The 15,971-nt window shown below is 39.6% G+C and overlaps 1 protein-coding gene across 7 annotated transcripts in view; it reads left to right on the top strand.

Moving 5' to 3' along the window:
* The first annotated feature begins 1,415 nt into the window (after nucleotides 1-1,415).
* ncor1 (nuclear receptor corepressor 1) overlaps nucleotides 1,416-15,971 on the top strand; it is a 70,450-nt gene continuing 55,894 nt past the window's right edge. For all 7 annotated transcript variants that reach the window (XM_074611613.1, XM_074611617.1, XM_074611618.1 and 4 more), the window contains exons 1-6: nucleotides 1,416-1,551; nucleotides 7,666-7,848; nucleotides 11,536-11,630; nucleotides 11,804-12,011; nucleotides 12,380-12,562; nucleotides 14,931-15,044. In XM_074611613.1, coding sequence (XP_074467714.1) covers nucleotides 7,738-7,848; nucleotides 11,536-11,630; nucleotides 11,804-12,011; nucleotides 12,380-12,562; nucleotides 14,931-15,044 — 711 coding nt within the window. In that variant the 5' untranslated portion in view covers nucleotides 1,416-1,551; nucleotides 7,666-7,737. The remainder of the gene's footprint in view (nucleotides 1,552-7,665; nucleotides 7,849-11,535; nucleotides 11,631-11,803; nucleotides 12,012-12,379; nucleotides 12,563-14,930; nucleotides 15,045-15,971) is intronic.

A 15,971-nucleotide genomic window follows, 5' to 3' on the forward strand; every position in this document is an offset into this window, starting at 1 on the left:
TGTGTCTGATATATCTAATTATATTGTGTTATAAAGAATGTATTATAAATAAGTCCAACAAAAGCAAATAGCTTCCCCCTTTTTAAGCCTCCACAATAGTGTGTTTCACTCACACTGTGGCGTTATCAGTTCAGTTTAAATAAACTTTTTAGGACAACAAATACATGAATATGATACAGAATATTTTTTTGGGGCATATTTGAATAAAGATAGCCCAGAAATTGTAGGAGAAATTTATATAAATCAAACACTATATTCACTTGTTTCAATAGTCGTGTATCACAGCTGTTACGCAGTCTGTCTGATGCATATAATTCTATTATATTATAAATGCATTAAGTATTATAATTAAGTCCAACAAAAGCAAATAGCTGCCCCCTTTTTTACCCCCCCACAATAGTGTTTTTCACTCATCGCATTCTCTGTTAATTTGAGTTTAAATAAACGTTTTAAGGCGAATTAACACATGAATATGATACAGAATAATTTCCTGGCATATTTGAATAAAGATGTCCCGGAACAACGTGTCATAGCTTTAAAATGGAAGGATATTCTGAGACCTAACTCTAGTCAATGGATTAAAGAGATGACCTTTCATACATTTTATGAATGGCCTGAATGTAGATCCCTGTGATCAGATAAGGATTGGTGCAAGGTAACTTGTAATGTGTATGTATCGTTGCTGGAGCAGGATGATTGTGAATAGGGAGATAAAACAGGATGATGACTGAATTGTACAGACTTTTTAAAAAATGTATTATATGTATATGTGTTTTGGTATGTGTATATACTGCGTGTGCGTATATGTGTATGTATGTATATGTGTATACAGTATATATATGTATATATAAATATATTTTATTGTTTTAAATTTTATTTCTTTTACTTGTGTATATTCTTTTTACTTATATATCTATTTTTTGTATATAATATGTTTTTCCTGTCTCTATACTGGCTTATTTTATATTAATATTAGGTTTGTTAAGTGTCTTTGTACAGGGAATGTTATTATTGGGGACGTTTGTGAATGTTTGTTTTGTTGTTTCAAAATGAGCAAAAAAACAAATAAATATAATATTGAAAAAAAAAGATTTGTAGAAGAAATTAGATTTTAAATTTATTTAAATCAAACATTGAAAAGTGAAAATTACACTTTTTATTATTAACACCAGGAAAGGTACTGTGTTTGAGGGGGACGATTTTAGGTGTCACACTGCATTATCCTTAAAGGTACATAAATATAAAAATATATATATTTTAAAGTATTTATGAAATGTGTAATATAACAGTGAACTTACTTCATAAACATGTATGTTATTGTTTTTATTACACATAGACGAAGATAGAGGAATACTAATACACAGTGTATTCAACCGAGTTGAGATAATTTATTTCACCCTGTCAGGATATCGACCGACAAATGCGGCGCAGCCTTCAGTCTGCTCAGTCTCACAGCTCAACCAACAACCCGCGGATTTACAATCAACAATTCACTCATATTAACACCCAGAGAAACCTTTCTCTCGCACTGGTACAGCTTCTAAACATGCGGTGAGTACATATCTTCAATATTAGCGTCTAATATACCCGTCTACACGTCTAATTAGCCCGCAATGTGAAGCTCTCTCCGGTGCTACGATGGAAATCTGCCGTTCAAGATGGCGTCGTGTTTGAGCATTGAAAGGTGAACTCCAGGCTGAGTGAGCTGCTAGCTGACAACAACAACATCCCACACTCTCTGTTGTTGCTCTGAGGTGTTAAAGAAGCATGTACTTCTGAGCTGAGGTTGGTTATTGTGCGTGTTTTTTGGTGCATTTCCGGGAAAAGCTCTGTGTGTTGTGGAAACAGACCCATCCCCCCAAAGACAAGCTAGAATCTAATATGACAGAATGGGTGTTAAAGACAACAATAACAACACACAGCAGCAGGATTCATCACTGTTTCTCACTGTGTGAGGCCATGAAGTGCACCATGGCTGCTGGGTTTGATGGGGAATCATCAGAGGAGCATTGCAAATGCTTTCTAAAATTAACTTAACCGTGTAAAGGATATATAACTAACCATAATTCATTTTTATAACCTGAAACTGCATGCTTCTACTATCAAAATGCCTGAAGTACAATATAAAACAGTTTCAATTGAAATGATAGAGGTAGGGGAACACCCAGGTGTTGAATGAGCTGTATCCATGATATATTTTTATGCACATTCAGGGATGCATCATCAACTGTATTGTGAAAAAGGTCCATTAATTGATTCCCATCATGCATTTCTGTGCAAGTTATTACAAAAGCATGGTCATGTATGAGGCCTAGAAGTTCACCATGGCTTCTGGGTTTGATGGGAAATCATCAGAGGAGCATTGCAAATGCTTTCTAAAATTGAACCACTATGGAAAATACTATTTAAAACCAGTTTACATTGAAATGATAGAGGTGTGGGAACACCCAGGTGTTGAATGAGCTGTATCCATGATATATTTTTATACACATTCAGGGATGCATCATCAACTGTATTGTGAAAAAGGTCCATTAATTGATTCCCATCATGCATTTCTGTGCAAGTGATCACAAAAGCAGGGATGAAAAACATGTGGTGGACAGTCAGGTCACTAACCAGGGCTGCAGCAGCTGTTTCTAATGGTAGGAATTTTAATATTATCCTGCTCAATCAGTTGCTTTTGTATAATAAAACAATTGCAATGCTTTCTAAAATTAACTGTACTAAGAACTTAACCGTGTAAAGACAATACAACTAATAATAACCTGAAACTGCATGCCTCTACTATCAAAATGCCTGAAGTACAATATAAAACAGTTTCAATTGAAATGATAGATGTAGGGGAACACCCAGGTGTTGAATGAGCTGTATCCATGATATATTTTTATGTACATTCAGGGATGCATCATCAACTGTATTGTGAAAAAGGTCCCTTAATTGATTCCCATCATGCATTTCTGTGCAAGTGATCACAAAAGCAGGGATAAAAACATGTGGTGGACAGTCAGGTCACTAACCAGGGCTGCAGCAGCTGTTTCTAATGGTAGGAATTTTAATATTATCCTGCTCAATCAGTTGCTTTTGTATAATAAAACAATTGCAATGCTTTCTAAAATTGTGTAAAGACAATACAACTAATAATAACCTGAAACTGCATGCCTCTACTGTCAAAATGCCTTCAACCACTTTGGAAAATACAATTTAAAACCAGTTTAAATTGAAATGATAGAGGTAGGGAAACACCCAGGGGTGAATGAGCTGTATTTACAATATATTTTTATGTGCATTCATGTCAAAAGAGATGAGGCATCATCAACTGTATTGTGAAAAAGGTCCATTAAATGATTCCCATCATGCATTTCTGTGCAAGTTATTACAAAAGCATGGTCATGTATGAGGCCTAGAAGTTCACCATGGCTGCTGGGTTTGATGGGAAATCATCAGAGGAGCATTGCAAATGCTTTATAACATTAACTGTACTAAGAACTTCACAGTGTAAAGAAAATATAACTAATAATAACCTGAAACTGCATGCCTCTACTATCAAAATGCATTGAACCACTATGGAAAATACAATTTAAAACCAGTTTACATTGAAATGATAGAGGTAGGGGAACACCCAGGTGTTGAATGAGCTGTATCCACAATATATTTTTATGTACATTCAGGGATGCATCATCAACTGTATTGTGAAAAAGGTCCATTAATTGATTCCTCATCATGCATTTCTGTGCAAGTGATTACAAAAGCAGGGATAAAAACATGTGGTGGACAGTCAGGTCACTAACCAGGGCTGCAGCAGCTGATTCTAATGGTAAGCATATCAATATTATCCTGCTCAATCAGTTGCTTTGAATAATAAAACAATTGAGGGATTTGATGTCTTGCACACAGGAAGGATGCTGAGACAAAAGGTTTGCTGGGAAATCATCAGAGAGCATTGCAAATGCTTTCTAAAATTAACTGTACTAAGAACTTAACCGTGTAAAGGAAATATATCTAACCATAAGTCATTTTTATAACCTGAAACGGCATGCCTCTACCATCAAAATGCCTGCAACCACTTCTAAAAACAGTTTAAATTGAAATGAAAGAGGTATGGGAACACCCAGGGGTGAATGAGCTGTATCCACAATATATATTTTTTAGATGAGACAGGGATGCATCATCAACTGTATTGAAACAAAAGGTCAATTAATTGATTCCCATCATGCATTTCTGTGCAAGTTATTACAAAAGCTGAGAAACATGTTGTGGACAGTCAGGTCTCTAACCAGGCCTGCAGCAGCTGATTCTAATGGTAAGCATATGAGTATTATCCTGCTCAATCAGTTGCTTTGTATAATAAAACAATTGATGTCTTGCTAAACAGGAAGGATGCTGAGACAAAAGGCAGACCCAGGAGGTCTGTCTCTTTTTAGTTTCATTTTTCCATTGGGAGCACAGGAACAAATAATGTATTTGCAAAGGAGCCACTTGACATATGACAAAATCCTCGCTAACCACACCAGTGCAACAAATTTGTTTCCTGTTTGATTAGGTGTCAGCCATACTGGTAAATATTTGGTCATCACCTCAGAAAACAACACAAGTTCCTAATTTTTAAGCATTTTTATTAGATTTTTTTTCAGTCAGTAATCAATTTCAGTGGATTGGCCATTCATTTTCTGGTATATCAACTTAACTCTGTAAATAAAGTGTGGAAAAAACAGAACGGTAAAAGTAAAACTGTGATTGCTGGTTGTAATATTTCAAGGCAGCTGTAGTGCTGCAGGGTGTTCCTTAAGAGTTCTTCTTTTGTTGTTTCAATTGCTCTTCACATTTTGACATTTACGTTTGTCTCTCCCATTTGACAATTTGCTTTGAGATGATTTGCCCTACATTAGTTTGGCTCAAAGCCAAAAGGTGCTCTTGAAAATGAGACTTAACCTCTATACATTTAAGAACCAGATTTGGAGCTGAGAGGTGTTGGCTTTGTGTAGAAAACATGGGCCGTAACAACCTTTGCTGAACTGCTTTAGTGGTTTACAAAGGTACAAAGTTATGGCATTCTAAATGGGTAATGACTCTTATGGTTAAAAAAAAATCAAAACCATCCACCAGTCACAGTCAATGTGGTTGTTAGTTTCTTTTACAAGTCACTGTGTCAAGACACCCGATGATATTTTTAGTATCATTTCTGAAATTGTGAAAGTGGATCTCAAATTATGGGACCCACCAAACTATGTGGCCTGCGGATTGAAATAAAATAACAGCTTCCCACCCTGGTTATGGTGGCAACGGTTGTAGCTTTTCCATCCCTGAAGTTAGCATCATAATGTCTTGGCATGGTGGTCATGCTGTAAATCTTGCAGACCTAGAATAAAAATACTCGAGCCAGCAGAACACAGATTCTTATGTTGGAAGAAAGACCAAAAGAGCAACAAAAAAAGTCCTGTGACGCAGAAACTTTTTCTGTGTGTTTTTGGTAGCATGTTTTTGTTGCAGACCAAATACAAAATCTATGTTTTTGCTCAGTTGAAAAGTTGTAAAGTACTGTGTGATGATGCTTCCTGTCTCTGTCCTATTCTGATCCAGGCAAACATGACTTTGAGCAGCTGAGATAAACTTGGTAATTTCTCTTCAACTCACATGTTTAAATACAAGTGGGGGATTGATTTGTTCATCTTGGATAAAATTACACCAGTTAACCATGGGTTTTTATTCAGAAGTAATGCAAACGTGGAAAGTTGAAACCAACTGCTCATATGATTGGCTGGCATGGCGTGTAAGGCTACAGAGGCTGCACCTTTTTTACCAGAGCTGCACAGCAGAAGTTAATTAAAATCGGAACAAGTTTCCCATCAAAAAATATTTAAACTATGAAATGACACACTCTGCCAATCCCTTTTAACTAACAACAGATTGTTTGCACAAGAGATGAATTTGCATGGCCAATTGATAATTATATGTCTCTCTGATTCAACTAATTTGCTAAAATTGGATCAACGTCATAGTAGGCTAAACTACTTATAGATTTGTGCATTGGAATTACCTATCATGACGCGCCCTTCCCTGATTTGTCATGCCCCTATCATGTGAACCTTTTCCAGAAGAAAACAAAAGATGTCAGCCTCGACCACAAGTGGTTCATTTCAACATGGAGGATGAGTTACAAGTGTTGCTGACCCTGTTGTCTATGCTAGCAGCTGTTTGTGCAGTTAAATTCTGCATTTAGCCTTTGCTGTTCTTCCTTTGTAGTTTTAACCAACAGCGCTGCTTCCTGTTTATACCATCACGCGCATGCCCCGTGAGTGTACGTGAATGGTCATGTGATATGCGTTTTCAGGCGTAGTAGTATGGATGGTGATTAATTATGAAACGGCTCTAAAACGCTCGTCTGGATGGAGATCGTTTTTGTTTTGAAACTGAAATTAGTGTTGATGTGGTGGTAGAAACATGCTGGTGCAACATGGCGGACTCTGTGAAGTGCACCCGCTCCCTATGTAGATATGAAGGGCTCATTCTAAGCTAACAAAAACATGATTCTTAGTGATGATTATACACTAATGAAAACATAGTTATGAATATTATGTTCCATTTCTGCAAATAGATCCCCCGAAATTTTACACACTGATCCTTTAACATAATGTGATTATTTCAATATATCTGCAAAATGCCTACTGGCAATGTTTTTGTTTATATTTTTATACTGAACATATCTGTTCAGACTGAGATCTGTTCAAAGTTCATTTTCAACAAGTTTTTTTTCCAACAATACTCACTTGTGGCGGTCTTATCATGATTAATGATTCTGTTCAGACCAATCAAACTACTCAGTTAAGGTTGAGGAAGATCTGAATGTTTGATGGACGGAGCGGAGGGAATTTAATGCCTGCATTTTTAATTATTATTAACATATTTTCTATTTATAAAGAACAAAAGAATCCAGGCTGATAACAAATTCAAAAGTCGAATCAAGTTAACTCAGTTATCCATTTTTGAAGAACAGGCTCCTGTTCTTTCCACCCACAGAAATCCTGTTTTGGTGTTTTCCTGAGCTGCAGCTGCACAGCCCAAAGTGTTTTTTTAATTAATGTACCAGTTGTTCCAAGATCATCCTTTCACTTCTGTTTCAAAAGCCGTGATTTATATTCCCGCCCCTGTAAGGTAAAGTAAGAGCTATGAGTGGTGTATTTTGGATTTGATTCTAACCTTATTACCCACACTGGCAACAAGATGTGATATCTGCAGGATGGGCAGTGCTTTAGGCCTATACTCACCTGCATGGAAACACAGAGATATTTGAGTGATTTTTTTACTGTACTGACTTTCAAATAAGATCTTTGTTTAACCAACATACTATCATTAAGATTTGTGGCGCTCCCTCTTGTTGTGTCTAGTGTTTATGTAGTGCATACTGCCTTGATAGCACACTCTATGCTCGACAGACCTCTCACGATAGCTCATCTTGAGTTCTACACTCTGTGTGACGCTGCAGCAGCACTACGTCTCTCAAAAGTGCTGCATTTTTTTTGACACTACTATCCAATATTTTCAATATAACGTAGTATGATTTCATGTTAGGTGGCTGAGTCCTTTTCTTAGATTGTTCGTCATGCATAAAAATATATTTAAGAGGCTTCAATCTGTCTAAAATGTGACTGTGTTTCTGTCTTGGTGCAGGTGGTTTGTGTCTCCAAACATGGTCTAGCTCAAACCTCTGAAGCAGCAGCAGCCCACCAGCACTGAGTCAGGATGTCCAGTAGCTCGGGCTACCCCCCCAGCCAGGGGAGCTTCAGCAGCGAGCAGGGCCGGTACCCGCCACATTCTGTCCAGTACACCTTCAGCGGCTCGCGCCACCAACAGGTAAAATCGTCCTTCTGCATCGTTGTATTTGAGCTAACGGTCATGTTTGTCTTTGTCATAATTGGGCCAGCACTCAAGACACTGTGGGCTTTTACAAGTTGACTTTACTCTGAGGCATTGGAGGTTTATATGTAAGCAAACTTCTATGAATAATAATGATATATAGTAAATAACTTCTTAAAGTTACAGTGCTCTACAGCGAAATGGTTGGATCTTTCTGATATTGATTGTAAAGTTTGACTTGAAAATATAAGGTATCAAAACTATTTAACCGTTTAGACTTTTCAGCTTTTGTTGTACTATACAAGAAACACTTAATAAATACAGTGAACGGGTTACATTTGCAGTATGTCTACTTAGAGCTACATTTTTGCTGTAGTTTCCTAACCAACTGGATCAGGATTTAATTCAAGGTAATACGTTGGATTGTTGTCGTCCCATGCTCACGAAAGATTCGAGCCAGATTCAGCCAGATTTTCTAATAAAATTATTTGAACTCAGCGTTGACCTTGGTGGGTTGCGTTCAGACTTAAAAGTCAGGTCCGTGCAGAGCATCACTGATTGGATTAGATGAAGAGTTTGTTACGGTGAAGTGCACTAACAAACTAACAAGTACAATTTGAAGTTTATGGGATTAACCAGAGTTAATTTAGAGTTAATTCAGATTTATCAGAGATATTTGTCAAACGAAGCCTTTATGATGCACCCTAAATCTGTTTGTGCAGTTAATCTGAATAGGTAACGCGTGTCCACTGACCTCTTCGTCGCTGATTTGCAGCTACACACGGAGTCGGAGGTGGGGGTTCCGCCTAGCTCGCCGTGGTTTCAGCTGAAGGTCTCTCCGTTGCCTAAACCCAGCTGCGGCAGCAACAGCATTTTCACTACGTGCACACTAAATGTAGCGGGTATTCTATTATTTACTGCTGTGGTAGCATTATTATTATTATTAGTGTTAATATTTTTATTGATTCTGGTTTTATTAATATTTTAACTCTTATAGGACACAAATTTTTGTTTTTTAAAGATTTTTTTGGGCATTTTCAAGCCTTTATGTATAGGGCAGTGGATAGTCTAGAGAGGGGGAGAGAGAGAGGGGGAGACTTGCGGAAATGGCTGCAGGTTGGATTCAAACCCGGGCCGCTGCGGTTAGGAGACTTGTTATCGAGGTGCCCAATAAGACACAAATTTAATGTGAAGAAAGATATTGAACTTTTACTATTAGTACAATTAATGCATGTTTACAGGTTTATATATTAAACAAAAAAAAAGAAGTTCAAATTACAATGCCCTAATTAAGATGAACAAATAATCGTGGTAATCATTGTCTCAATACTGAACAAATATTTGTGATTTTCAGTTCAATCCTAATTATATGAAGTTCGTATAATATTTAATTGCTGCTCACTTTCCAGGTGCGTGTTCATTTGACTGTTGTGACTGTTGAATCACGTTTGTCAGCCATTTTGGATGACACACTTCTTAGAAACTTACTTTCACAGAAACCTGTCGGCGGTGCATTTCTGGGCATTTGGAATTGTTTGCTTAAATCTGACTGGGCGTTATGAAATGTTTCCTGTAACTGCATTTGCTTGTTCAGGTTTGTTTGGTCTCAGTGTGCTGATAGTATGAATGTGTCCTTTAACCAATAGCTTTTTGATAAAAGCTTTGGAGTATTAAAAAGGTTTTAATCAGTTTTCTTGACGGCAACAAAATTAATTTTTGTTTGTCAGATCAGATCGGAGGTGTGTTACCGGTTTCAGTCATTTAATTGTGCTCAGACTGATGAGATGTTTGAATAGGGCCGAAGTCTTGCCCCACGTCTGGGCCAGCCCTGGTTCCACAGTGTGCTTGTTCAAGATCTGTTCTTATTGCTATATGGTCATCTCCACCTGCATTGATAATAAATACATGTCCCTTCCTTGTAATTTTAATTTGTAGACCGGTTGCAACATATGCGTGTATATCAGCGGGAGATGAGTCAGTTTTTAATATTTAGCAATTAGAACTCCAAATGCAGACAGTTGTGTCTGTGTCTTGTACTCTTCTGCTCAGAGGAACTGCAGTTGTTGAGTGGTAGAAATGTCCATAGAGTTAATTTAGGAACTTTGCCTTTATTAGATTGAGTACAGCAGAGAGCTTACAGGAAATGAGGAGGGTGAGGGGGGGTGACATGCAACAAAGGTCCCCGGCCGGACTTGAACTGGGGATGTTGCAATTAAATGGTGAGTGCTTAAAGGCCCAGACACACCAAACCGACATCAAAGAACTAGCGGTGACAGAGACCAACTGTTTGCGTCGCCTCACGTCGACTACAAGACTACAGCTGACGGCCAACTAGCGCGTATGTTCTGCGCCTGCGTGAGAGGAAATAACACCACACCAGCAGGTAGCGGTAGTTAGGGCTGTCGCAATATTGCAATACCGCGCTATTGACAAGCCAACCGTACGGGATGGCAAGCAACCGCCACAACCACTATGTTCACGTGTGCCACTTTTTTACACTTTTACTCTGCTACAAATGGCAACAGCGTGACGAGGTGCTGAGCGTCTTTTCTTCACTGAGTGCTGCATGTTTGGTGTTTTTCTTTCTGGTCGCCGAGAGTTGAAAAATGTTCATCTATGGGTAAAACTCCACAAAGACAAGTCGTCACATCCTACATGTAGCTACAAGTGCTGGACAACAACATCAATGGAGTAGAGAAATGAATACATAGACCAGCAGGTCTGCCCTCTCTCCCTACGGGCTTCAGCCTTCCCTTCATCCAGTGCGAGCACTCTACTTTGTACCGACATTTTGATATTTGGTATCTTGGCACTCTAACACAACTCAGCTGAAAAAAACACTGCGCCTCATTTCCCTTCTGTGTTCTGCATTTAACAATAAACAAGTATTTAATTTGTTTTAAATCTGTCATCTTTGTCATTAAAAAGCCCTAGCAGTAGTCTCCGTATTCGTCATTCAAAAAGGGAAACCGGACGGCGGATTACAAGCCGTTATGAGACGTGCATAAAATAAAGTAACTTCATTCCAGATGGCCATGTCATTGGGAAAATATCCGTGTGTCCGACTGATCAGATGAGATGAAGATGAAAAGGAGAAGAGACTTTTGTGTGCGCCCTCTTAAGTTTACTTGTTGGGTTGCTTTCCTCACACTCGTTTCTCTTCTCGTGCACTGATTCGCTTAAGCTGAACGGCCAATCGGAGTGATTTCTCACACAGACGTGCTCCACCGCCGATTCAACATGCTGAATCGGCCATTAAAAGGTTGAATAGTGCCAACGGTTCGGGACACACCGCAAAAACTAGGGCGGCAGACGCTCACCTGACAGCCTGAAATTGTGTGTCAGGGCCTTTAGGCCACAAGGACGCCCCTCAGGCAGCTTTTAACAGCGCTCACACACCAATACATCATCAGTGTTGTGCAAGCTGAGAGAAAAAAGACGTGACGCCAAAAATGATGCTTCGGGTCACAGTTTTGTGTGTAAAGCGTGAATGAACCAAATCAGCCAGTGTAGACAGCTGTATTGATTAAAAGTGAAGCATATCTGTTGCATGAGATGGATGTGTTGCCCAGTGTGGACAGAACTTTGTCTCTTTGTAAGCATGATTTATACTCTTTCATACTGTCGTGACCTTGATCAGATTGCTTTATAAATTTGTTCATGGTGTGTACCTCTTGCCTTCAGGATTTCACTGTCCCAGACTACCGGACTCACATGCAAGATCCTCAGGGTCGGAGAAGACCATCTTTACTGTCTGAATTCCACCCTGGAACTGAAAGGTACGGCTTAACTTTAAATTCTCTAAGTCTGTATTGGAGAGTAGTTTTTCCTTTTGAGCTCCCTCAGGGATGCCGTGGATGTCCCCAGATTACAGTTCGGGAATCATACATCCAGACAGCCAGATGTAGCCTCTAATATGTCCTGTAATTCTTTGTTTACTTCTGTTCTTCAGGCCTCCAGAGAGACGCCATGGTTACGAACAGCAGTTTCACTCCATCTCAGCCCAGTCTGAGCATGAGGCCTCGGAGTCTAAACGCCCTCGCATGGAGACTGTTGTCGAGGCCCACATCTCCCGTACACCCCCCTCTGCCGGGGGTATTGTCCTGCCCATGACCCATACAGTACAGGACAGTCTAAGATCCTCTGTGGAGGTCAAAAAGGTGAGCCCTGTTCCTCTTCACCTACTTTTGCAAACCAGGAAGCCACATTTGCATTTTTGTCCTTGCAGAGACAAACTGAGTAATGACACTTGACTTTTCTATTGTTATGCACTATTGAACTACACTATGGTTTACAACACTAGTGACCTTTAATAGCCCTCTCCTCATAATGAGAAATAACTTCTGTCTTCTCTGTGGTTTATAATGTCAGTATGTGTTTGCGTGTTGTACTATTAGCAATAGATACAGATGATATAGATAGATATAGATGCAGAATATGCCTGCAGGACTGGATTGAATAATTCGGCTTTGTACAGATCTTGAGCTGTAGTTTTTTAAACTCAATTTACCTTTTTTGTTTTTGCCAGGAGTCTCAGTTCTCTGTCAAAGTGGAGTCCCCGTCTGCAGGAGGACCTACACCGCACATGGGCGATGACCAGGACGCTTCTCCTTCCAAACTATCCAAAGAGGAGCTGATCCAGAGCATGGACCGCGTGGACCGAGAGATCGCTAAAGTGGAGCAGCAGATTTTCAAGTTGAAGAAAAAGCAGGTTGGTTACCTAATACCTAGTGAAACACTTCTTCTCACAACATGTACCAAACCCAATGAATCATTGGATGAAAACTTGGCACAACTAATGATTTCTCTTGTTATTTTAATTAAGCTGTAACCAATGACAGGTGATTTTAATTTTAGAACAGCAATGAGGCGTTGTTAATCCTTGTTGCTTTTATAAAATGATGTGTAATTATAAACCACTAAGTATAAGTTGTCAATGTCCTGAACTGGATTTGTATTTAGTGTAATTAAGTTTTAAAAGAACAGGATTGACGGTGACTGTTTACTGACATTGCTGTGAATTTGTTGAGGTGTGATGATTATTGTATATACAGCAGCCGTCACTTGTTAATAATCCAGATACAGTTTGAATAGATGTATTGTAAAGAGAATAAGGACGAGTTCCTCACATGCGCAGTAGATTGCTACGCTGCCATTTGTAACCTAGTGGCTGCGTGGACAAGACGGACAGGTCCGTGTAGTCATAACACATTGCCGGTACGCGGACATCCACACAGAGCTTACACGTAAACCCTCTGATGAGGACATTTATGTCACATGGACCCTCACGTACTCGCAGACCCGCAAAGTATAATTTCGGTTTAAGATTAAATTATTTATTGTCACATCACCAGCAGATGATAAGGAATTTGTTTTGGTGCGCTCAAACACAAAACATATAATCACGTGGCACACACAACAAAAACATACTGCCACAATACAATACATTATATACAAAAGTGCAACCAGATGGCTCATGCCCTTAAAATGTCAAGTTAAAGTGCATGTGCTTGTTTATACAACCGTTGAAGCATTTAGGATGCGGATTGCTTCGGGATAAGTGCTATTGTGGAAACGAGATGTTTTAAGGCCCAGACACACCAACCCGACATCAAAGAACTAGCAGCGACGGAGGCTACCAGTTGAGTTGCATCACGTTGCCTTTGTCTTGGCCATAAAGTTGCACTCGAACACACCGCAAAGACTACAGCCAACGGCCAGCTACCACATACGTTCTGCACCTGCGTGAGAGGAAATAACTCTCCACAGCAGCAGGTCGCAGTAGTCTGTATTTGTCATTCAAAAAGGGGAACCGGAAGACCGAGGACGGCGGATATACAAGCAGTTGTTATGATACGCACAAGAAACAAAGCGGTGTTGCCGACCATTTTCACACCACTCTCACTCACCACTTAGCTTCATTCCAGATGGCCATGTTGTTGTGAAAATATACATATACACCTTCTGTGTTTGTCTTCTTGACTTTACTCGTTGGCTTTCTTCACGTCCATTTCTCTTCTTGTGCACTGATTCGTTTAAGCTGAACAGCCAATCAGAGTGATTTCTCTTACCAACGGGCACCGACGCCGATTCAACATGCTGAATCGGACGGAAAAACTAGGCCGACAGACGCTCACCGACGGCCCCAAACTGTCCGGCGGCCAACCATCGGCTTGGTGTGTCAGGGCCTTTACTCTTAATACTGCGTAGTCTTTTACCCAAAGGTAGAAGACTGAATAGAGGGTTTGCAGGGTGTGAGGAGTCCTTTAAAATTTGCAAACCTTTCCGCCGGATGCGGATGTGGTATAGTTCAGACATGGAGGGGAGGAAACAGCCAATAATTTTCGAAGCCGTGCACATGACTCCAGAAGTCTCCAGAAAGCAATTCATAAGATACTTTTACAGATCTATGGCTTAACAAGCTTGTTCCCATCATCTACTGTATGTCTTTTCCCAATAAGGTACTCGCAAGGAACTGAATTTCTAGAGCTACGGGCTTATTTTTCCTGTCTGGATCTTCTAGTTCTTAATCTAGTTTGTGGCTGCTTTTCTCCTGCTATCTTTTTTGGAATTCGGTCTCATTAGATAGGAATGTAAGATGAGCTTTGCCGGGACATAGTATGTGTCTTTTTTTTCAATCTACGTTTTCCCAAAGATTTTCAGGGATTTATTGTTTATTTGAGGTATTTCAGGAACTCCTAATCTCTGTAACCTGGTAGTTTACATAACCTTTGACTTGTAAACATTGACCTACCAAACACTCACCAGGTCAAACCTTCAGATCTGTTTAAAAAAAACAACAAAGAAGTCATACTTGAACAAGCCTGTAAGAGAGTAATCTGATAATGCCTGCATGTGCCTTAGATATCAGAAGTGGAGATCAGATCAACACCGTGTACACGCATCCACCAAACAACATTTTCCACCATATGAAAACGAATACAGACAAAAAATATACAAAATGTTTAATTGGGTTGTGAATAGAAGAAAGGAGGCTCCCTATGTTCTCCTTTGTGTTTTGTGTGTTTTTTTCTTGTGTGCTATTGGTCAAAATGTTTTGTGTTGGTGTTGTCTCTTAGCAACAACTGGAGGAGGAAGCAGCAAAGCCAGTGGAGCCAGAAAAGCCAGTGACCCCTCCCCCAGTGGAGCACAAGCATCGCAGCATAGTCCAGATCATCTACGATGAGAACAGGGTTAGTCATCTGCTGCGAACATCGAGACACACAAGCATTAGTTCTCCTCAGTCATTCTGTTTGTGTTCTAAACAACTGCAGCTGTTCTTGTATCTATCATCTCTGTGCATCCTCAAAGCTGGAAGTAGCTTGTTTTTGTTTTCCCACCAGCCAGGGTTAACCAGCTAAAATTGTGCGGAGCCGCGGCACGCTTTGCACAGCAAGGGATAACCATGGCGACCACAGCACAACCAGTGACAGTCTCTTATCTCAAAACAAGCCATTTTTGCGCTAAATTGATGCCTGAACGTGTGTCTTTAAGTCTCTCTGCATTCAGCTCTCAGTGCTTTTGTTGCTTCTAACTGAATCTCTGTGGTTTGGAGTTTAGTTTTCCCTCATGCGTCTGTTCCTGCTTTCAAGTATCCACCTTATTTTACTGTTTTAACTCCGCTCAGATATGGCTGAAAGCGAAGTTACTGCTGATGCAGTTTCCTCCTGCTGCTGATTTACATTAAATTGTCCACTGGCAAACCAGTGGGAGGCTTTTACTGTGGAGCAGCTACAGGAAACTTAAGAGTTAATGTAGCGTCTCTAGTGGTGCTGTCTTTCAATAAACAGTGGTGTACATGCCGAGATATGGGTTTAATGTTCGAGTTTGATCACAGCCCAGCTCTGCGCGAGTATCCCCCCCATGTCGAAATACAGCATTTGGCATAGCGATGTTTTGATTTTCAGACATAATATTGTAGTATATGCATTACTGATGTTAGAAATGTTTTTACTGCAGTGCAATTTTGTCAGATATTTATCAATTTATTTTTGTCTAACTTTTTTATAAAGAATTAAGAATACAATAAGCTAAAAGTCAAGTGCACAGGCATCATTATCTCATTATCTGTATTTCAGCTGAACAATAGGGGAATGAATGAGTGTGTGTGTGTTTATGGA

This window comes from Sebastes fasciatus, chromosome 16 (assembly GCF_043250625.1).
Source record: "Sebastes fasciatus isolate fSebFas1 chromosome 16, fSebFas1.pri, whole genome shotgun sequence".
NCBI classification, from domain to species: domain Eukaryota; kingdom Metazoa; phylum Chordata; class Actinopteri; order Perciformes; family Sebastidae; genus Sebastes; species Sebastes fasciatus.